The following is a 26,178-nucleotide window of genomic DNA, read 5'->3' as shown; positions in this document are numbered from 1 at the left end:
CGTTGTGTCCTTGGGCAAGACACTTTACCCACCTGCTCCCAGTGCCACCCACACTTGTTTAAAAATGTAACTTAGATATTGGCTTTCACTATGTAAAGCGCTTGGAGTCACTAAAGAAAAGCGCTATATAAATGTAATTTACTTCACTAAAAGAGCAGAGCTGATGCAACCAGCCACTTCTACATACAGCTACAAATGTCAAACAACAACCAAAAAAACACACACACAAAAATAAAAGGAGCAGACCCAACAAAGCAAGTGTGTCCGCCCTAAGATTGGTAGCTTTTTGAGTTCATACCAAAGACTTTAGAAATGGGACCCATTACCTCCCTGCTTGGCACTCAGCATCAAGGGTTGGAATTGGGGTTAAGTGTCTATATTAGCTATATTAGACATATATTGGAGTGGAGGCTCCTCTATGGGGTCCTGGGGCACTAGGAGGTTAACCCCTTTACTACTGTTACCCCAGGTGGCCCTTGGCAAAGGCCTACTACCTGACTGCCACCTAGCCAGGAATACGATGAAGACCTCAACGGCGGAAGACGGTTGATTTAAGAACTACCACAACGGCGGAGGAAGGTTGCAGCAGAAAAGGGTCCTCAGTCGCCACTGAACCCTGACCCGATTCTGTCCAGGATCCTGTGGTGACCGTTAAACAAAGTCACACACAAGCATTCTGCATAAAAGGATACACCCCTTCCAGGAGGATCGTCGTACTCCTTCGAGTGACCGCTGATGATGATAGTAGACTACTATCAAACTGACTTTAATAGCCTTATATAAGTGTTATAATGATTGGTAGTGATTGGTAGGTCATTAGTTCAATCCTCGGCAGAGTCATACCAAATAATTTAAAAATGGGACCCATTACCTCCCTGCTTGGCACTCAGCATCAAGGGTTGGGGTTTGGGGTTATTTCACCAAAAAATTATCCCCGGGCGCGGCCAACACAGCTGCTCACTGCTCCCCTCACCGCCCAGTGGGTGGAACAAAGGAATGGGTCAAATGCAGAGGACACATTTCACCACACCTAGTGTGTGTGTGTGACTATCAGTGGTGATTTAACTTTAACTATAACCAGGACAGCCGACTCCACCCTCGGCCGCCCACCAACTCTCGGCCAGTGTCCAGTCCGCATGGATAATCGAGGATGCGTCCAAGGATACCGAGGTGTCCGATACCTGCTCACATTTTTTTTTTTTTTACTAATTTTAAAGGTATCGCTAGAGAGCCAAGTTTAAAATGTCATTTTCGGGACCGACAAAATATAAAAAAATTTCGCCATGCCTGAAGGCGCCTACAGATTTTGGTGACTTTAAAAAGGCATCGAAACGGGGGAAATCATTTTAATGTCGTGTCTTCGTGATCACGTTCAGTTATGTTCTGTTTTGTTTTTGACTCCACCCTGGTTTGTTTTTAGTTTCCATGACAACCATTAGTTTCACCTGGCTCATTTGTTTAACCACAGCACTATTTAAGCCTGCAGTTGCCAGGCAGTCAGCCTGGCGACATCACCCTCTACACACCCTTGATACCTGATCGCTCACTTCTTGCCATAGATTCATGCTTTTCACATCACAAAAAGTGTTTTTGTTTTTGTTTTCCATAGTTCTGCCGTTGTGTGAGATTTTGTTTTCAGAGCCAAGTTTTGAACAGCCTATCGTTTGTTCCTTTTTTTGAGTTAATAGTAAAAGATGTCATTACCTTCAATCCAGTCGATTTGCACCACGGGGAAACAAACAACACCATAGTCCACGTCATGACGTTTAGTAACTAAAGCCTTCGGGGTTCACGCGAGTCGGTACAAATGCCATCAAAAAATTCAGGAACATGTGGAAGGAATTTGCGACTGTTCTAATTTTCCACCACAAGGTGGTGATATTGGTGTCGATATCGATGTCTCGTCATGATCAGTTCCATACCTTAAAGTAAGGGAAAGGGAACCTATGGCTCTCACTATTATGTTAGATCCACTATGGACTGGACTCTCACTATTATGTTACAAACCCCGTTTCCATATGAGTTGGGAAATTGTGTTCGATGTAAATATAAACGGAATACAATGATTTGCAAGTAATTTTCAACCCATATTCAGTTGAATAAGCTACAAAGACAACATATTTGATGTTCAAACTGATCAACATTTTTTTTTGTGTGTGCAAATAATCATTAAGTTTAGAATGTGATGCCAGCAACACGTGACAAAAAAGTTGGGAAAGGTGGCAATAACTACTGGAGTTGAGGAATGCTCATCAAACACTTGTATGGAACATCCCACAGGTGTGCAGGCTAATTGGGAACAGGTGGGTGCCATGGTTGGGTATAGAAACAGCTTCCCAAAAAATGCCACAGGTGTGCTCAGTCTTTTACAAAACAGGATGAGGCGAGGTACACCCCTTTGTCCACAACTGCGTGAGCAAATAGTCAAACAGTTTAGGATCAACGTTTCTCAAAGTCCAATTGCAAGAAATTTAGGGATTTCAACGTCTACGGTCCATAATATCATCAAAAGGTTCAGAGAAACTGGAGAAATCACTCCACATAAGCGGCATGGCCGGAAACCAACATTGAATGACCGTGACCTTCGATCCCTCAGACAGCACTGTATCAAAAACCGACAACAATCTCTAAAGGATATCACCACATTAGCTCAGGAACACTTCAGACCAAACACTGTCACTAAATACTGTTTGTCGCTACATCTGTAAGTGCAATTTAAAGCTCTACTATGCAAAGTGAAAGCCATTTATCAACAACATCCAGAAACGCCGCCGGCTTCTCTGGGCCCGAAATCATTTAAGATGGACTGATGCAAAGTGGAAAAGTGTTCTGTGGTCTGACGAGTCCACATTTCAAATTGTATTTGGAAATATTCGAGATTGTGTCATCCGGACCAAAGGGGAAGCGAACCATCCAGACTGCTATCGACGCAAAGTTCAAAAGCCAGCATCTGTGGTGGTATGGGGGTGCATTAATGCCCAAGGCATGGGTAACTTACACATCTGTGAAGGCACCATTAATGCTGAAGGTACATACAGGTTTTGGAACAACATATGCTGCCATCTAAGCGCCGTCTTTTTCATGGACGCCCCTGCTTATTTCAGCAAGACAATGCCAACCACATTCAGCACGTGTTACAACAGCGTGGCTTTGTAAAAAAAAGAGTGCGGTTACTTTCCTGGCCCGCCTGCAGTCCAGACCTGTCTCCCATGGAAAATGTGTGGCGCATTATGAAGCGTAAAATACGACAGCGGAGACCCCGGACTGTTGAATGACTGAAGCTCTACATAAAACAAGAATGGGAAAGAATTCCACTTTCAAAGCTTCAACAATTAGTTTCCTCAGTTCCCAAAACATTTATTGAGTGTTGTTAAAAGAAAAGGTGATGAAACACAGTGGTGAACATGCCCTTTCCCAACTACTTTGGCACGTGTAGCAGCCATGAAATTCTAAGTTAATTATTATTTGCCCCCCAAAAAAAAGTTTATGAGTTCTAACATCAAATATGTTGTCTTTGTAGTGGATTCAACTGAATATGGGTTGAAAGGGATTTGCAAATCATTGTATTCCGTTTATATTTACATCTAACACAATTTCCTAACTCATGGAAACGGGGATTGTATATAAGTTTATATGCGTGGACAAATGTGTACATATATGTGTGTGTGTGTATGTGTCGGTATATATGTATATGTACAGTAAGTGTGTGTGTGTGGGGAAATGTGTAAATATAAGTGTGTGTGTAGGTATATACGTGTGTACATATAAGTGTGTCTAAATTGACCCTAGTGTGTGAATGTGACTGTGAATGTTGTCCGTCTAGCTGTGCATGCCCTGCGATGAGGTGGCGACTTGTCCAGGGTGTACGCCGCCTTCCGCCCGATTGTAACTGAGGTAGGCACCAGCGCCCCCCTCGAATCCGAAAGGGTATAAGCGGTAGAAGATGGTTGGATGAATGGATGGATATACAGTACATGTATATATAAGTGTGTGTGTGTGTGTGTGTGTGTGTGTGTCTGTTTTCCTGCCACACACACACACACACACACACACACACACACACACACACACACACACACACACACACACACACACACCTTAAGTGTATTCTTGTTTTCCTCCCACACACACACCCTTAAGTGTATGCCTGTTTACCCCCCCACACCCTTAAATGTATACTTATTTTTCCTTCCTCACACACCCCCTTAAGTGTATACCAGTTCCCTCCCACACACACCCTTAAGTGTATACCTGTTTTCCTGCCATACACACACCCTTAAGTGTATACCAGTTCCCTCCCACACACACCCTTAAGTGTATACTTGTTTTCCTCCCACACACACACCCCCTTATGTGTATACTTGTTTCCTCCTTCACACACCCTTAAGTGTATACCTGTTTTCCTCCCACACACACTCTTAAGTGTATACTTGTTTTCCTCCCACACACACACACCTTTAAGTGTATACTTGTTTTCCTCCCACACACACACACCCTTAAGTGTATACCTGTTTTCCTCCCACACACACCTCCTTAAGTGTATACTTGTTTTCCTGCCACACACCCCTTAAATGTATACCTGTTTTCCTCACACACACACCTCCTTATAGTGTATACTTGTTTTCCTGACACACACCCTCTTAAGTGTATACCTGTTTTCCTGCCACACACACACCCTTAGGTGTATATTTGTTTCCTTCCACACACACCCTCTTAAGTGTATACCTGTTTTCCTGCCATACACACACCCTTAAGTGTATACCAGTTCCCTCCCACACACACCCTTAAGTGTATACTTGTTTTCCTCCCACACACACACCCCCTTAAGTGTATACTTGTTTCCTCCTTCACACACCCTTAAGTGTATACCTGTTTTCCTCCCACACACACTCTTAAGTGTATACTTGTTTTCCTCCCACACACACACACCCTTAAGTGTATACCTGTTTTCCTCCCACACACACTCTTAAGTGTATACTTGTTTTCCTCCCACACACACACACCCTTAAGTGTATACCTGTTTTCCTCCCACACACACTCTTAAGTGTATACTTGTTTTCCTCCCACACACACACACCCCCTTAAGTGTATACCTGTTTTCCTCCCACACACACCTCCTTAAGTGTATACTTGTTTTCCTGCCACACGCACACCCTTAAGTGTATACTTGTTTTCCTGCCACACACCCCTTAAGTGTATACCTGTTTTCCTCACACACACACCTCCTTATAGTGTATACTTGTTTTCCTGACACACACCCTCTTAAGTGTATACCTGTTTCCTGCCACACACACACCCTTAGGTGTATATTTGTTTCCTTCCACACACACCCTTATAAGTGTATACCTGTTTTCCCGCTAAACACACTTCCTTAAGTGTATACTTGTTTTCCTCCCACACACACACCCTTAAGTGTATATTTGTTTTCCTGTCACACCCCCTTAAGTGTATACTTGTTTTCCTCCCACACCCCCTTAAGTGTATACTTGTTTTCCTCCCACACACACACCCTTAAGTGTATATTTGTTTTCCTGTCACACCCCCTTAAGTGTATACTTGTTTTCCTGCCACACCCCCTTAAGTGTATACTTGTTTTCCCTCCAAACACACCCCCTTAAGTGTATACTCATTTTCCTTCCAAACACCCCTTTAAGTATATACCTGTTTTCTCCACTCACACACACACCCCTTAAGTATATACCTGTTCCCCCCACACACCCTTAAGAGTATACTTTTTTTCTTGCCACACATACATACCCATAAGTGTATACCCGTTTTCTTGCCACACACACCCCTTTAGTGTATACCTGTTTTACTGCCACCCCCTTAAGTGTATACTTGTTTTCCTGCCACACACACCCCCTTAAGTGTTTACCTGTTTTCCCCCCACACACCCCCTTAAGTGTTTACCGGTTTCCCCCCACACACCCCTAAAGTGTATACCTGTTTCTTCCCCCACACGCCTCCTTAAGTGTATACTTGTTTTACTCCCACACACACCCCCTTGTTTTCCTCCCACACACACATCCTTAAGTGCATACTTGTTTTCCTCCCACACACACCCCCTTAATTGTATACCTGTTTCCTCCCCCACACACACCCTTAAGTGTATACTTATTTTCCTGCCTCTCCCCTTAAGTGTATACCTGCCCCCCCCCACACACCCTTAAGTGCATACCTGTTTTCCTCCCACACACGCCCCCTTAAGTGTATACTTGTTTTCCTCCCACACCCCCTTAAGTGTATACTTGTTTTCCCTCCAAACACACCCCCTTAAGTGTATACTCATTTTCCTTCCAAACACCCCTTTAAGTGTATACCTGTTTTCTCCACCCACACACACCCCTTAAGTATATACCTGTTCCACCCCCCCACACACCCTTAAGAGTATACTTTTTTTCTTGCCACACACACATACCCATAAGTGTATATCCGTTTTTTTGCCACACACACCCCTTTAGTGTATACCTGTTTTACTGCCACCCCCACCTTAAGTGTATACTTGTTTTCCTGCCACACACACCCCCTTAAGTGTTTACCTGTTTTCCCCCCACACACCCCCTAAAGTGTATACCTGTTTCTTCCCCCACACGCCTCCTTAAGTGCATACTTGTTTTACTCCCACACACCCCCCCCTGTTTTCCTCCCACACACACATTCTTAATTGTATACCTGTTTCCTCCCCCACACACACCCTTAAGTGTATACTTATTTTCCTGCCTCCCCCCCTTAAGTGTATACCTGTCCCCCACACACACCCTTAAGTGTATACCTGTCCCCCCCCACACACACCCTTAAGTGCATACCTGTTTTCCTCCCACACACACCCCCTTAAGTGCATACCTGCCTCCCCATACACCCCCTTAAGTGTATACTTGTTTTGCTTCCACACACACACCCTTAAGTGTATAGTTGTTTTCCCACAACACACACCCCCTTAAGTGTACACCTGTTTCCCCCCCGAACACCCTTAAGTGTATAATTGTTTTCCTCCAACACACCCCCCTTTAAGTGTATACCTGTTTTCCTGCTAAACACACTTCCTTAAGTGTATACTTGTTTTCCACCCACTCACCCCCCTCAAGTGTATACCTGTTCCCCCCCACACACCCTTAAGTGTATAATTGTTTCCTCCCACACACACCCTTTTAAGTGTATCCCTGTTTTCCTGCCACAAACACCCCCTTAAGTGTGTACTTAGTTTTCCTTCCACACTCACTCTTAAGTGTATATATGTTTGCCCCCTACACATACTTCTTAAGTGTATACTTGTTTTACTTCCACACACACCCTTAAGTGTATACCTGTTTCCCCCACAGAGACCCCCTTAAGTGTTTACTTGTTTTACTCCCACACTCAACCCCTTAAGTGCATACCTGTTTCCCACCCCACACACCCCCTTAAGTGTATACTTGTTTTCCTCCCACACACACCTCCTTAGGTGTATACCTGTTTACCTGTTTTCCTGCCACACACGTCCCCTTAAAGGGGAACATTATCACCAGACCTATGTAAGCGTAAATATATACCTTGATGTTGCAGAAAAAAAGACCATATGTTTTTTTAACCGATTTCCGAACTCTAAATGGGTGAATTTCGGCTAATTAAACGCCTTTCTATTTATCGCTTTCGGAGAGATGACGTCAGAACGTGACGTCACATAGGTAGTCAATCGGCCATTTTGTCAAACACATTATCCACATCGAGTCAAATCAGCTGTTATTTTCCATTTTTTCGACTGTTTTCCGTACCTTGGAGACATCATGCCTCGTCGGTGTGTAGTCGGAGGTTGGAACAAGACGATCAGGGACCGATTCAAGTTGATTTACGTAGAATGTGCATCAATTAGAACGGCATGCTAATCGATGCTAACATGTTATTTACCGGCGATGCAAAGGCAGACATGGCACAGAGATGTATGGATAACCTGCAGATGCATTTGCAACGATAAAGTCAAAGAAATCACAAAGGTGAGTTTTGTTGATGTTATTGACTTATGTGCTAATCAGACATATTTGGTCGCGGCATGACTGCCAGCTAATCGATGCTAACATGCTATTTAGGCTAGCTATATGTACATTTGTAGATATATTTGCATCCAGCGTTTCCTTCCACCCACATTAAAGGCCAAACAAACACTTACCAATCGACAGATTTAAATTGCTCCAGTGTCAATGCGAAAGTCCCGATCGGTTGGTCTGCACATTTTGCCGCCGATGCTTAGGCAGACATGGCCGAATAGCGTCAATAGCTATTCGCTCAATAGCTTCAGTTTCATCTTCAATTTTGTTTTCTCTATCTGCCTCCATATTCCACCCATCCGTTTCAATACATGCGTAATCTGTCTAATTGCTTAAGCCGCTGAAATCCGAGTCTGAATCCGAGCTAATGTCGTCATATCTTGCTGTGGTATCCGCCATTGTTTGTTTGTATTGGCATCACTGGATGACGTCGCAGGAAAATGGACGTTGGATTCACAGATAGCGAAAATCCGGCACGTTAAAGCCTTTTTTCGGGATATTCCCGGACAGGTAAAATTTTGAAAAAAAAATTGAAAAATAAAATAAGCCACTGGGAACTGATTTTTATTGGTTTTAACCCTTCTGAAATTGTGATAATGTTCCCCTTTAAGTAGATACCCGTGTACTTGTTTTCCTCCCACACACACCCCCTTAAGTGTAGACCCTTTTTTCCTGGCACACACACACACCCTTAAGTGTATACTTGTTTTCCTCCCACACACACACACACCTTTTTGTGTATACCTTAAAAGTAATGCTGCACTTTTGAAGATGCCTCCAGTTTGCTTGTTCTGTTTTCACAGCCAGAAGTGTACGTCCTTTTTTAACGTGTTGACATTTTATAGTGGGCTTACGCATAACTTTCATGTCTGAAACCATCATCTATCTTCCTCCTTGCTCATTATGTATGTGCTGAATCGTACTGAACTATTGATACCGAAGATACAAGATATAATATTGATCCTCACATCCAAATATCAATACTTTTAAGACTTTCGTTCAGGGGTTTCGAAACTTTTTTTTACCAAGGATCGCATATTGAAAACTCAAAGAATGTGTGGACTGTGCTAAAACATTTTATTTGGAAAAAAATGCTAAAACACTTACGTGGGTATTAATAAATGTTTTTGGGTATAATTATATTAAAACATTTGAATGGATGCAAGTTCAAAAAGCATTTATATTGTTTATATTAAATGGAGACAAGTCAAACACCAGCGCCAGGCGGAAAGAACCCGCTCAGGCAAAAGCTTGTCCCTTCAAACCGCCCACAAGCTCATTTATCATCTTCCTGGGGTTCCCTTCTTGCCGAGGCGACAATGACCGACAGGGCGCGACAGCTGGCCAATCAGCATGCAGGGTGTAATCCCTAATTTGGATTAAAATCCGACTTTTTCACATAGTTGTTCCTCCGTAGAAAAAGAAGCAGCTTGATTGCCAAATCAGGGCCAGGTGAGGGAGCCAGAGCTCTGGCTAGAGAAGTGGTGGTGGCAAATTGAGGAAAACAGGAAGTGGAAACCAAAATAAGAGCGCTAGGCAGGAAATACAACCAAGTACAAGAAACTGATGATACCTGTCATGTGAGACCAGGACATTATAGGTTGGAGGAAGGGGACTTGATCGATTACACCAGGGGCCGGCAAGCCAAAATGTTGAAAGAGCCATATTGGTCCAAAAATTCAAAAAAATAAAAATCCTAAAAAATTAAAAGCCTGATAAGTGTCACAATGAAGGCAACACATGCTGTAAGTGTCTACATTAGCTATAATAGACTACTATCAAAATGACTTTAAAAGTTGTATATAAGTGTTATAATGAAGGCAACACATGCTGTAAGTGTCTATATTAGCTATATGAGACTACTATCAAAATGACTTTAAAAGTCGTATTTAAGTGTTATAATGAAGGCAACACATGATGTATGTGTCTATATTAGTTATATTAGCCTACTATCAAAAGGACTTTAATATCCTTATATATGTGTAATAATGAAGGCAACACATGATGTAAGTGTCTATATTAGCTATATTAGCCTACTATGAAAATTACTTTAAAAGTCTTATATAAGTGTTATAATGACGGCAACACATGATGTCAGTGTCTGTATTAACTATATTAGCCTACTATCAAAATGACTTTAAAAGTCTTATATAAGTTTTATAATGAAGGCAACACATGATGCAAGTGTCTATATTAGCTGTATTAGCCTACTATCAAAATGACTTTAAAAGTCTTATATAAGTGTTATAATGAAGGCAACACATGATGTAAGTGTCTATAGTAGCTATACTAGACTACTATTAAAATGACTTTAAAAGTCTTATATAAGTCTTATAATGGATGCAACACATAATGTAAGTGTCTATATTAGCTATATTAGCCTACTATCAAAATGAATTTAAAAGTCTTATATAATTGTTATAATGAAGGCAACACATGATGTAAGTGTCTATAGTAACTATACTAGACTACTATTAAAATGTTTTTTAAAGTCTTACATAAGTGTTATAATGAAGGCAACACATGATGTCAGTGTCTATATTAAATATATTAGCCTACCATCAAAATGACTTTAAAAGTCTTATATAAGTGTTTTAATGAAGGCCACACATGATGTCAGTGTCTATATTTGCTATATTAGCCTACAATCAAAATGACTTTAAAAGTCTTATATAAGTGTTATAATGAAGGCAACACATGATGTAAGTGTCTATAGAAGCTATACTAGACTACTATTAAAATGATTTTTAAAGTCTTATATAAGTCTTATAATGAATGAAACACATGATGTAAGTGTCTATATTAGCTATATTAGCCTACTATCAAAATTACTTTAAAAGTCTTATATAAGTGTTATAATGAAGGCAACACATGATGTAAGTGTCTATAGTAACTATACTAGACTACTAATAAAATGACTTTAAAAGTCTTATATAAGTGTTTTAATGAAGGCAACACATGATGTAAGTGTCTATAGTAACTATACTAGACTACTAATAAAAGGACTTTAAAAGTCTTATATAAGTGTTTTAATGAAGGCAACACATGATGTCAGTGTCTATATTAGCCTACAATCAAAATGACTTTAAAAGTCTTATATAAGTGTTATAATGAAGGCAACACATGATGTAAGTGTCTATAGAAGCTATACTAGACTACTGCTAAAATGACTTTAAAAGTCTTATACAGGTCTTATAATGAAGGCAACACATGATGAAAGTGTCTATATTAGCCTACTATCAAAATTACTTTAAATGTTGTATATACAGTAAGTGTTATAATGAAGACCACACATGATGTGTCTATATTAGCCTACTATCAAAATGCCTTTAAAAGTCTTATATAAGTGTTATAATGAAGACCACACATGATGTGTCTATATTAGCCTACTATCAAAATGACTTCAAAAGTCTTATATAAGTGTTATAATGAAGACCACACATGATGTAAGTGTCTATATTAGCCTACTATCAAAATGACTTTAAAAGTCTTATATGAGCATTACAATGAAGGCAACACATGATATGTGTCAATATTAGCCTACTATCAAAATGACTGTGTCACAGGCTGATGTAAATCTTCGTTGACAGAAATGTTGAAATGTAATATTCATTCTACACATTTTTAAAACATTGGAAAACATTAGTAAAACGGTGGCTTTTCAGAGGGTGTGACAACTCCTGGAATTGACTGGCTTAGAATGACTAAAGGTAAAAAGATGTGTGTGTCCAAGTTGAAGGAAACGGAAACTACAAATAAAATTACCTTAAATATCCCTAAAATACGAGGCATAGTGATGCATTATGTACATAAAGCTAGCATTAATAGCATGTTAGCATCGACAAAGCTTGCAGTCATGCAGTGACCACAAATATACCTGATTAGCACTCCATACAAGTCAACAACATCCACAAAGCTCACCTTTGTGCATTCACGCACAGCATAAAACGTTTGATGGACAAATAGAGACAAAGAAGGAGTGGCATGAAAAGACGTCTTTCTGTGGCAGCATGAAGAAAAATTGTACATGTAAACAAACTATGGTGCGTTCAAGGACTTCGGAAATTAGTCCAAAATGGCGCACGTCAAATACTCACATCAATGAAGCATGTTTAATGTAAACAGTGGGATTTCTAATATTTAGGAAGGTTTGTGTCATGTTTGTTCTCCTACAGAAAATATATTCACACAAAAAATACATTTTTTCCTCAACTTTTTCCATTTTCATATTTTTGGGAAAAAGCTCCAGGGAGCCACTAGGGCGGCGCTAAAGAGCCGCTTGTTGCTCGAAAGCCACGCGTTGCAGACCCCGGTTTAGACTGCAGTTGCATCAGATACATATTTATGGATTTTAAAGAAGTGGGAACTGTACTGTACACATTGACGGGAAAAAATCCGATTTGTGTCACATATGGACAGAAAAAAAAACGGAATTATGTCTGAAGAGAGCCTATATATACTAAATAGGCAAAAAAAATAATTGTATTCACATCCAAATCGCAATTTTCATTTATTTTGATTCAAAATAGATTCATAATTTTTTTTTAAATTATTTAAAATTTTCAGGTATCAATTTTACATTTTTTATACCTATTCAGGCTTACCCGCAGTGCGTATACGTCATATTTTAGCAGCCAAGAGGAGCTTTAGTAGTTTTGAAAAGGTTGTATCATCATTTTTATACCTATTTATATATTTCGAAAATTGTTTTGGATCAAGAATCAGTTTGAATGGGGAAACAATTCTGAATTGAATCGTCACCCCAAAAATCGGAATCGAATTGTGAGACTTTGTACGATTCACATCCCGACTATATAAAGTTAAATACAGTTTTTTTTCCACCTCCTCTGAAAATGTTTTAAATAACACTAATGTTTTATCGTGTGAAATTACTGCCAAAACTCCATTGACACTCAAAAAACGTTTTTACTGAGGCGCAAACTTTTTTATCGACTACAAAACAATTCGTAAGTAAAACATTCGCAAGTATAGAAACAATTTTTTCAATTAAAAAAAACATTTGCAAGTAAAAAAACCACAAAAAAATTTACTTAAAATAAAACATTTTTTTCACAAGTAAAATAATTTCTTCAATTAAAAAAACGATTCGTAAGTAAAAATAACCTTTTTTTATGGAAGTGAAAAAACGATTCGCTAGCATAAAACCCTTTTACTTATGTTGAAAAAACAATTCGCAAGTATTGAAACACATTTCTTCCATTAAAAAAATTATTTGCAAGTAAAAAACAATTTACTTCAATTAAAAAAACGATTCGTAACCAAAAAAATACTTTTTTATGAAAGTAAAAAAACGATTTGCTAGCATAAAAACATTTTTACTTCAGTTACAAAAACAATTCGCAAGTATAGAAACAAATTTCTTCGATTAAAAAAATTATTTGCTTGTAGAAAACGATTAACTTCAATTAAAAAAACGATTTGTAACTAAAAAAAAATACATTTTTATGGAAGTAAAAAACGATTCGCTAGCATAAAAACATTTTACTTGAGTTACAAAAACAATTCGCAAGTATAGAAAAAAATTTCTTCGATTAAAAAAATGATTTGCTTGTAAAAAATGATTTACTTCAATTAAAAAAACGATTTGTAACTAAAAAAATAATTTTTTATGTAAGTAAAACAAAGATTTGCTAGCATAAAAACATTTTACTTGAGTTAAAAAAACGATTCGCATGTATTGAAACAATATTCTTTAAATAAAAAAACATCCGAAAGTATAGAAACAATTTTATTCAATTGAAAAAAAGTTTTTGTAACTAAAAAAGTACTTTTTTATGGAAGTAAAAAAACGATTCGCTAGCATAAAAACAATTTACTTGAGTTAAAAAACGATTTGCATGTATTGAAACAAATTTTTTTCAACAAAAAACGTTTCGCAAGTATAGAAACAATTTTCTTCAATTAAAAAAAACGTTTCGTAACTAAAAAAGTACTTTTTTTATGGAAGTAAAAAAACGATTCGCTATCATAAAAACAATTTACTTGAGTTAAAAAAAACATTCGCATGTATTAAAACAATATTCTTTCAACAAAAAAAGATTCACAAGTGTAGAAACTATTTTCTTCAATTAAAAAAAACAATTTAGTTCAATTCAAAAAAACGTTTCACAATTTAAAAAAAACAATTTTCTTCAATTAAAAAAACTATTTATTAAGTATAACATTTTTATTTTGAGGAAGTAAAACAATGATTCGATAGCATGTAAACGTTTTACTTCAGTTTAAATTTTTTTTTTTTACATGTAAAGCAACAATATTCTTTAAATAAAAAAAGATTCGCAAGTATAGAAACTATTTTCTTCAATTAAAAAAACGATTCGTAACTAAAAAAATACTTTTTTATGGAAGTAAAAAAACGATTCGCTAGCATAAAAACATTTTACTGGAGTTAAAAAAACGATTCATGTGTATTGTAACAATATTCTTTAAATAAAAAAAAATCGAAAGTATAGAAACTATTTTCTTCAATTAAAAAAAATGATTTAGTTCAATTCCAAAAACGTTTCACAATAAAAAAAAATGTTTTCTTAAATTTTATATGTATAGCAACAATATTATTTAAATAAAAAACGATTCGCAAGTATAGAAACAATTTTCTTTGATCAAAAAACGATTTGCAAGTAAAAAAACGATTTACTTCAATTAAAAAAAAAAAAAAACCTCTCACAGGTGAAAAAAAACATTTTCCTCAATTAAAAACATATATTTGCATGTATAGAAACAATATTATTTATAATAAAAAACGATTCGCAAGTATAGAAACAATTTTCTTCAATTAAAATAATTATTTGCAAGTAAAAAAACGATTTACTTTAATTATAAAAAAGTTTCAGAAGTAAAAAAAAACTTAAATTAAAAAAATGTTGCACAAGTAAAAACAACTATTTTCTTCAATTAAAATAATGATTGTTAGTAAAAAAAAAAAAAACCCTGCTAATGGAAGTAAAAAAAACGATTGGCTAGCATAAAAAGTTTTACTTTAGTTAAAAATAATAAGGTGGAGTTGGTTTAAAATTTTTGCAATGCAGTCTGCTGAAAATGATGAAAGCGCCACTGTTCGTCGCAACTGACGCTGTGGTCAAAGTTGGAATTGCCACAAAACACAATTTCAGATATTCAACACTCTACTGCCTTCAGCTAAGGTAAATAATGCACCCTCCCCAATTTGTCACGTTTCATGTGTCAAGTAAACCACAACCAACAGGGCCATATGAATCCCCTTTCTTTTGTATAAGTAAAGCAGATATTTAAATATTTGTTTTTATTTGAACAAAAAAAGAATATTTGCATTGCATGTTGATATAATACCTGTTGCCTTATTAGATCATATTAAAGTATAAAAGATATTCCAGCAGGCACAAGACATTGAAACAACGTTGAGAACTTGTTGAATTAGGTCTTGATGTTGAGCAACGCAAACATAACGTTGAAACAACATGTTTTTTGATAACGTTTATTCAATGTCAGGTTCTGACGTTGATTTGACCATTGAAATTTGGTAATTTCCCAACCAATATTCCAGATCACAAATAAAACGTGGAAACAATATGCTATTTGACGATGTTGATTTCACCATTGAATTTTGGTCATTTTTCAACCAATATTCTACAACACGAATTCAACGTTGAAACAACTTGCTTTTTTACAACGTTTATTCAATGTAAGGTTGAGACGTTGATTTGACCATTGGATTTTCTTTCATTTCCCAACCAATGTTCTACAACAACAATAAAACATTGAAATAAGATGCTTTTTGACGACGTTTTTTCAATGTCAAGTTGGGACTTTAATTTGAACATTGAAATTTGGTCATTTTCCAACCAATATTCTACAACACAAATACAAAGTTGAAACAACACACTTTTTGACAATGTTGTGTTTAGGTTGTAACGTTGATTTGACCATTGAATTTTGGTCTTTTTCCAAACAATATTGTACAACACAAATACAACATTGAAACAACATTCTTTTGGGCAACGTTGATTCGATGTCAGGTTCTGACGTTGATTTGACCATTGAAATTTGGTGAATTTCCTACCAATATTCCAGATCACAAATAAAACGTTGAAACAATATGCTATTTGACGATGTTGATTTGACCATTGAATTTTGGTCATTTTTCAACCAATATTCTACAACACGAATTCAACGTTGAAACAACTTGCTTTTTTACAACGTTTATTCAATGTAAGGTTGAGACGTTGATTTGACCATTGGATTTTCTTTCATTTCCCAACCAATGTTCTACAACAACAATAAAACGTTGAAATAAGATGCTTTTTGACGACGTTTAATCAATGTCAAGTTGTGACTTTAATTTGAACATTGAAATGTGGTCATTTTCCAACCAATATTCTACAACACAAATACAAAGTTGAAACAACACACTTTTTGACAATGTGTTTAGGTTCTGACGTTTATTTGACCATTGAAATTTGGTCATTTTTCAACCAATAGTCTACAACACAAATACAACGTAGAAACAACATGCTTTTCGACATCGTTTAATCAATGTCAGGTTGTGACGTTGATTTGACCATTGACTTTTGTTCGATTTTCAACCAATATTCTACAACACAAATACAACGTTGAAATAACATGCTTTTTGGCAATTTTGATTCAATGTCAGGCTCTGACGTTGATTTGACCATTGGATTTTGGTCTTTTTCTAAACAATATTGTACAACACAAATACAACATTGAAACAACATTCTTTTGGGCAACGTTGATTCGATGTCAGGTTCTGACGTTGATTTGACCGTTGAAATTTGGTAATTTTTCAACCAATAGTCTACAACACAAATACAAAGTTGAAACAACACACTTTTTGACAATGTTGTGTTTAGGTTGAGACGTTGATTTGACCATTGAATTTTGGTCTTTTTCCAAACAATATTGTACAACACAAATACAACATTGAAACAACATTCTTTTGGGCAACCTTGATTCAATGTCAGGTTCTGACGTTGATTTGACCATTGAAATTTGGTCATTTTTCAACCAATAGTCTACAACACAAATACAACGTTGAAATAACATGCTTTTCGATGACGTTTAATCAATGTCAGGTTGTGACGTTGATTTGACCTTTGAAATTTGTTCAATTTTCAACCAATTTTCTACAACATTGAAACAACATTCTTTTGGGCAACGTTGATTCGATGTCAGGTTCTGACGTTGATTTGACCATTGAAATTTGGTCATTTTTCAACCAATAGTCTACAACACAAATACAACGTTGAAACAACATGCTTTTCGATGACGTTTAATCAATGTCAGGTTGTGACGTTGATTTGACCTTTGAAATTAGTTCAATTTTCAACCAATTTTCTACAACACAAATACAACATTGAAACAACATTCTTTTGGGCAACGTTGATTCGATGTCAGGTTCTGACGTTGATTTGACCATTGAAATTTGGTCATTTTTCAACCAATAGTCTACAACACAAATACAACGTTGAAACAACATGCTTTTCGACGACGTTTAATCAATGTCCGGTTGTGACGTCGATTTGACCATTGAATTTTGTTCAATTTTCAACCAATTTTCTACAACACAAATACAACGTTGAAACAACATTCTTTTGGCCAACGTTGATTCAATGTCAAGCTCTGACGTGGATTTGACCATTGAAATTTGGTCATTTTCCAACCATTATTCTACATGAGAAAGACAACGTTGAAACAACATGCTATTTGACGACGTTTCATTAATGTCAGGTTGTGACGTTGGTTTGACCACTGAAATTCGGTCATTTCCCTACCAACAATCAAACACATGGAAAAACAGTTGTACTTTGAAACAAAGTCGGTGTCCAACGTTGTCTCAATGTACAAATACAACTATTTTTCAACGTTGTGCCAGTCGTAAAATCAACGTTGCATCAATGTCATCTGCCAGCTGGGATATAATTGCATGCGGGTTTGTTTTTTTAATTGTCAAAAAACAAAAGCATTTACTAATAAAACATCTGACAACGATTATTCAATGTCAGGTCGTGACGTTGCTTCGACCATTGAATTTTGTTAATTTTTCAACCAATATTCTACAACACAAATACAACATTGAAACAACCTACTTTTTGACTATGTTTAAACAATGTCAGGTTTTGATGTTGATTTGACATTTGGATTTTTGTTCATTTCTCAACCAACATTCTACAACACAAATACAACATTGAAAAAACATTCTTTTTGACAACGTTGATTCAATGTCAGGTTGTGACGTTGATTTGACCATTGAATTTTGGTCGTTTTTCCACCAATATTCTACAACACAAATACAACATTGACACAACCTACTTTTTGACAATGTTTAACCAATGTCAGGTTTTGACGTTGATTTGACCATTGAATTTTGGTCGTTTTCCAAACCGATCTTCTACAACACAAATACAACATTGAAACAACCTACTTTTTAACAATGTTTAATCAATGTCAGGTTTTGACGTTGATTTGACCATTGAATTTTGGTAATTTTTCAATTAATATTCTACAACCCAAATACAAAGTTGAAACAACATTCTTTTTGACTACATTTATTCAATGTCATGTTGTGACATTGATTTGATCATTGAATTTTGGTCATTTGCGAACCAATATTCTGTAACACAAATACAACTTTGAAACAACTTTGTTTAACCAATGTCAGGCTTTGATATTGATTTGACCATTGAATGTTGGTCATTTTTCAACCAATCTTTTACAACACAAATACAACATTGAAACAACCTACTTTTTGACTATGTTTAATCAATGTCAGGCTTTGATATTGATTTGACCATTGAATTTTGGTCATTTTTCAACCAATCTTCTACAACACAAATACAACATTCAAACAACCTACTTTTTGACTATGTTTAATCAATGTCAGGTTTTGACGTTTGACCATTTAATTTTTGTTCATTTTTCAACCAATATTTTACAACACAAATACAACCTTGAAACAACCTACTTTTTGACTATGTTTAATCAATGTCAGGTTTTGATGTTGATTTGACAATTAAATTTTTGTTCATTTCTCAACCAAATATTCTACAACACAAATACAACGTTGAAAAAACATTCTTTTTGACAACGTTGATTCAATGTCAGGTTGTGACATTGATTTGACCATTGAATTTTGGTAATTTTTCAACCAATATTCTACAACACATATACAACGTTGAAAAAACATTCTTTTTGACAACGTTGATTCAATGTCAGGTTGTGACATTGATTTGACCATTGAATTGTGTTAATTTTTCAACCAATATTCTACAACACATATACAACATTGAAACAATATTCTTTTTGACAACGTTGATTCAATGTCAGATTGTGAAGTTGCTTTGACCTTTTCCCAACCAATATTCTACAACACATATACAACATTGAAACAACGTACTTTTCAACTATGTTTAACCAATGTCAGGTTGTGACGTTGATTTGACCATTGAATTTTGTTCAATTTTCAACCAATTTTCTAAAACACAAATACAACATTGGAACAACATTCTTTTTGAAAACGTTGATTCAATGTCAGGTTGTGACGTCGAATTGACCATTGAATTTTGGTTGTTTTTCCAACTGATATTCTACAACTCAAATACAGCGTTGCAACATCATTCATTTTGGCAACGTTGATTCAATGTCAGGTTGTGACGTTGATTTGACCATTGAATTTTGGTCGTTTTTCAACAAATATTCTACAACACAGATACAACCTTGAAACAACCTACTTTTTGACTGTTTAATCAATGTCAGGTTTTGATGTTGATTTGAACATTGAAGTTTGGTCGTTTTTCAACCGATATTCTACAACACAAATACAACGTTGAAACAACATTCTTTTTGACAATGTTGATTCAATGTCAGGTTGTGACGTTGATTTGACCATTGGATTTTGGTCATTTACCAACCAATATTCTACAACACAAATACAAAGTTGAAACAACATTCTTTTTGACAACGTTGATTCAAAGACAGGTTGTGACGTCGATTTGACCATTGAATTTTGGTCGTTTTTCAACCAATATTCTACAACACATATACAACCTTGAAACAACATTCTTTTTGACTGTTTAATCAATGTCAGGTTTTGATGTTGATTTGACAATTGAATTTTTGGTCATTTCGCAACCAATATTCTACAACACAAGTACAACATTGAAACAGCATTCTTTCTGGCAACGTTGATTCAATGTCAGGTTGTGATGTTGATTTGAACATTGAATTTTAGTCGTTTTTCAACCGATATTCTACAACACAAATTCCAACGTTGAAACAACATTCTTTTTGACAATGTTGATTCAATGTCAGATTGTGACGCTGATTCGACCATCGGATTTTGGTCATTTACCAACCAATATTCTACAACACAAATACAAAGTTGAAACAACATTCTTTTTGACAACGTTGATTCAATGTCAGGTTGTGACGTCGATTTGACCATTGAATTTTGGTCATTTTTCAACCAATATTCTACAACACAAATACAACATTGAAACAACCTTGTTTAACCAATGTCAGGTTTTGACATTGATTTGACCATTGAATTCTGGTCATTTCCCAACCAAAATTCTACAACACATTTACAACATTGAAAAAACATTCTTTTTGGCAATGTGATTCAATGTCAAGGTTCTATTTGACAACGTTTAATCAATGTCTTCGTTTTGACGTCGGTTTGACCACTGAAATTTGGTCATTGAAAAACATGGAGAAATAGATATCAGATATGGATGCACATTATAGACAACCCTCAAAGAAATGTGTACCGAAGGGGGGGCCGGAGCCCACTTTGCACGTATGCACGGCCCTGGCTTGACCTGCCAGTTTAAAGTCCCTCGGAGCAAACGTATTATTTTTGTATTTATTTATTCCAAGATCGTTGTGCATTTTGACGACTTTAAAGCAACCAACTTTCCACCACAGTCAATCATAACGTATTTTTGTCTTGTGCAAATGCAGCCATATTTCTATTTTTTTCTTTCTTTCTTTTTTTTCTCAATGCATGTCAGTAATCCACGCAGCGTGACTCTCTCAGGTAACAGCTCGCATGCACATCTGTTGCCGGCAGAATGAATGATAAAAAAAAAAGAAAAAGAGAAGAGGACACGATCGCTTGCGAGCATTTTTGAAGGTGATGCGAGATTGCATGCACACGTAAATGTATGTTTGCACGCGGGGGTTTGGCGTGGAAGGAATCACGCGCGCGACTTACAAGGGCTGTTGGCGGGGAAGCGCGCCCTCCTGGACGGGTTGGACTCGTTGTGGTCCAGCTCGTGGGCAGATGCGTGGAGAACCATCAGGAGGAAAAGTCCCGTCCTCAGAGGCATCGTCTTGCCGGCACAGATGTCACAAGTGACGGCAACGAGGAGGCGCCTCCTGCTCCGCGGGGGATTCATCCAGCCCGCAAAAAAAAAAAAAAAAAAAAAAAATCACGCAAAAAAGGAAGCTCGCACAAAGTAAGGCGCTTCTTTTTTAATTTTTTTTTTTTAAATTTTTTTTTTTTTTTTTTGGTTGTTGGTCACAAGACAGGACTCCTCGCCGTGGTTTGGACTTGCATGACAGGCAGACGGCACCGACGCCTCAGCGCTGCGTGGGTTTATATAGGAGCGCCGCACGCCACGAGAAACCCGTGTGGACCAATCGCGAGGAGGCGTTCAAGGACCAAACAACCACGCTCGCGTCGCCACTAATTGGCAACAATCCTGGTTGGACAGTGACCGCGCGGAACTGAGTCCACGCGGGACACGTGTCGTTGTGCTCCTGACAAGAAAGGTGTCAAACCCGAGGCCCGGGGGCCAGGTCGGGCCCGCCGAGTCGTTTTTGTGTGGCTCTGTCACGCCAAATTTCTTCCCCCCCATTTACTTCCGGGGTCATGATTAATACAGACGTTTTGTTAACGCTATATTATAAAAATATAACGCTATATTATAAAAATATAACGCTATATTATAGAAATATAACGCTATATTATAAAAATATAACGCTATATTATAGAAATACAGACGTTTTGTTAACGCTATATTAAAAAAAAAAAAATAAAAAATAAAAAAAACAATTTACAAACACAAGTTATGGGATGACGCATTTACTTCCGGGGTCATGATTAATACAGACGTTTTGTTAACGCTATATTATAAAAATATAACGCTATATTATAAAAATATAACGCTATATTATAAAAATATAACGCTATATCGTAAAAATATAACGCTATATTGTAAAAATATAACGCTATATTATAAAAAATATAACGCTATATTATAAAAATATAACGCTATATTATAAAAATATAACGCTATATTATAAAAATATAACGCTATATTATAAAAATACAGACGTTTTGTTAACGCTATATTATGAAAAAATTACAAATAAAATAAAAAAAACAATTTACAAACACAAGTTATGGATGAGGCATTTACTTCCGGGGTCATGATTAATACAGACGTTTTGTTAACGCTATATTATAAAAATATAACGCTGTATTATAAAATATATAACGCTATATTATAAAAGATATAACGCTGTATTATAAAAATATAACGCTATATTATAAAAATATAACGCTATATTATAAAAAATATAACGCTATATTATAAAAGATATAACGCTGTATTATAAAAATATAACGCTATATTATAAAAATACAGACGTTTTGTTAACGCTATATTATGAAAAAATTACAAATAAAATTAAAAAAACAATTTACAAACACAAGTTATGGGATGACGCATTTACTTCCGGGGTCATGATTAATACAGACGTTTTGTTAACGCTATATTATGCAAATATAACGCTATATTATAAAAAATATAACACTATATTATAAAAATATAACACTATATTATAAAAATATGACGCTATATTATAGAAATACAGATGTTTTGTTAACGCTATATTATAAAAAATAAAAAATAAAAGAAAAAAAACAATTTACAAACACAAGTTATGGGATGAGGCATTTACTTCCGGGGTCATGATTAATACAGACGTTTTGTTAACGCTGTATTATAAAAATATAACGCTGTATTATAAAATATATAACGCTATATTATAAAATATATAACGCTATATTATAAAAATATAACGCTATATTATAAAAATATAACGCTATATTATAAAAAATATAACGCTATATTATAAAAGATATAACGCTGTATTATAAAAATATAACGCTATATTATAAAAATACAGACGTTTTGTTAACGCTATATTATGAAAAAATTACAAATAAAATTAAAAAAACAATTTACAAACACAAGTTATGGGATGACGCATTTACTTCCGGGGTCATGATTAATACAGACGTTTTGTTAACGCTATATTATGCAAATATAACGCTATATTATAAAAAATATAACGCTATATTATAAAAATATAACACTATATTATAGAAATACAGACGTTTTGTTAACGCTATATTATGAAAAAATTACAAATAAAATTAAAAAAACAATTTACAAACACAAGTTATGGGATGACGCATTTACTTCCGGGGTCATGATTAATACAGACGTTTTGTTAACGCTATATTATAAAAATATAACGCTATATCATCAAAATATAACGCTATATTGTAAAAATATAACGCTATATTATAAAAAATATAACGCTATATTATAAAAATATAACGCTATATTATAAAAATATAACACTATATTATAAAAATATAACGCTATATTATAACAATACAGACGTTTTGTTAACGCTATATTATGAAAAAATTACAAATAAAATAAAAAAAACAATTTACAAACACAAGTTATGGGATGACGCATTTACTTCCGGGGTCACGTTTCCTCACGTTTCCTCTTACCTCATCCCATAGTTTGTGTTTGTAAATAGTTTTTTTTAATTTTTAAATTTTTTTTTAAAATAATATAGCGTTAAAACGTCTGTATTTTTCTAATATAGCGTTATACTTTTATAATATAGCGTTAACAAAACGTCTGTATTAATCATGACCCCGGAAGTAAATGGGGGGGAGGTTTTTGTAGGGGGGAAGAAATTTGGTGTGACGGCTCCCCAAAAGCCTGTTTTATTTTTATTCGCTAAGGGGGAAAAAATGCATTTATTTGGAACTTTTTTGTTATTTGACCATGCCAAACATGAAATTATTATTAGGGCTGTCGAACGATTAAAATATTTAATCGCTATTAATCACGGTTTTAAAATGTTTTAATTTAAAAAATGTTATTTTAATGTTGTTTTTTATTAAATTAAATTTTATTTGTGACATTTACATGATGTGGTTAATTGTAATCTATCATCATCTGTCATTACATTTGCTTTCCTTTTTTTTTTTTACATTTTCATTACATTTTATTTTTTACATTTACATAACGCGTTAACAGTAATCTATCATCATCCGTCGTTATATATGCTTTTATTTTTATTAAATTTTTTCATTTTTTATTAATCAATCCAACCAAATAATCCAGTATAATATCATAATAATACAATTCAAATTCCAAACCCCTGCGATAAGCTGGCGACTTGTCCAGGGTGTACTCTGCCTTCCGGCCGAATGCAGTTGTGATAGGCTCCAGCAACTCCTTGCGACCCCAAAAAGGGACAAGCGGTAGAAAATGGATGGATGGAAATTCCAAAACCAAACTTGATCCAACAACATTCAGAATAGCAATCAACAGAGCAATTGAGAGGACACATAAACATGACACAAAACAATCCAAAAGTAGTCACACGTGTCGTTGTGCTCCCTCTAAGGCAGGTGTCAGACTCGAATCCCGGGGGCCATTTCGGGGCCGCCGTGTCTTTTTTGTGTGGTCCCATCCATCCATCCATCCATTTTCTACCGCTTATTCCCTTTTGGGGTCGCGGGGGGCGCTGGCGCCTATCTCAGCTACAATCGGGCGGAAGGCGGGGTACACCCTGGACAAGTCGCCACCTCATCGCAGGGCCAACACAGATAGACAGACAACATTCACACACTAGGGCCAATTTAGTGTTGCCAATCAACCTATCCCCAGGTGCATGTCTTTGGAAGTGGGAGGAAGCCGGAGTACCCGGAGGGAACCCACGCATTCACGGGGAGAACATGCAAACTCCACACAGAAAGAACCCGAGCCTGGATTTGAACCCAGGACTGCAGGACCTTCGTATTGTGAGGCAGACGCACTAACTCCTCTGCCACCGTGAAACCTTGTTTGTGGTCCCACAAAACCCTATTTCATTTTTATTTGGTGAGGGGGAAAAAAGCATATATTTTAAACTTTTTTGTTATCTGACCGTGCCAAACATGACATTATTATTAGGGCTGTCAAATGAATAAAATATTTAATCGCTTTTAATCACGGTTTTTAAACGTTTTAATGTTAATTTGTAAATGTTAATGTTTTCTTATTTAATTTTTTTATTTTTTATTATATTTAATTTTTTACGTTTACATGATGTGGTTAATTGTAATCTATCATCATCTGTCATTATATATGCTTTCCTTTTTTTCTTCTTTTATTTTATATTTTCATCACATTTCATTTTTTTACATTTACATGACGCGTTAATAGTAATCTATCATCATCTGTCGTTATATATGCTTTTTTTTTTTAATTACATTTTTTATTATTCAATCCAACCAAATAATACACAATAATATCATAATAATACAATTCAAATTCCAAAACCCCGCAATGAGGTGGGGACTTGTCCAGGGTGTACGCTGCCTTCCGGCCGAATGCAGCTGAGATCGACTCCAGCGACCCTTGCGGCCCCAAAAAGGGACAAGCGGTAGAAAATGGATGGATGGATGGAAATTCCAAAACCAAACTTGGTCCAGCAACATTCAGAATAGCAATTAAAAGAGCAATTGAGAGGACACACAAACATGACACAAAACAATCCAAAAGTACTCACTCGTGTCGTTGTGCTCCCTATAAGGCAGGTGTCAAACTAAAAGCCCGGGGGCCAGATCGGCCCGCCGTGTCGTTTTTGTGTGGACCCGCAAAAGCCTGCTTTATTTAAATTTGCTGAATGCATTCACTCTTTTTGATGGGGGGAAAAAATGCATATATTTTAAACTTTTTTGTTATCTGACCTTGCCAAACATGAGATTATTACATTATTTTTAGGGCTATTAAATAATTAAAATATTTAATCGCTATCTATCGAATTTTGGATTTTT

General features: G+C 35.9%; 1 protein-coding gene across 1 annotated transcript in view; it reads right to left on the bottom strand.

Annotated features, from left to right (window-relative positions):
• stc1 (stanniocalcin 1) overlaps positions 1-21,433 on the bottom strand; it is a 31,214-nt gene extending 9,781 nt beyond the window's left edge. Inside the window, exon 1 of the mRNA XM_061897278.1 lies at positions 21,250-21,433. Coding sequence (XP_061753262.1) covers positions 21,250-21,433 — 184 coding nt within the window. The remainder of the gene's footprint in view (positions 1-21,249) is intronic.
• Positions 21,434-26,178: the final 4,745 nt, after the last annotated feature.

The sequence above is a fragment of the Nerophis ophidion genome, linkage group LG01 (assembly GCF_033978795.1).
Source record: "Nerophis ophidion isolate RoL-2023_Sa linkage group LG01, RoL_Noph_v1.0, whole genome shotgun sequence".
NCBI lineage: Eukaryota > Metazoa > Chordata > Actinopteri > Syngnathiformes > Syngnathidae > Nerophis > Nerophis ophidion.
The sequence above is the reverse complement of the archived record's forward strand: the minus strand, read 5'-3'. Positions and strand labels throughout refer to the sequence as shown.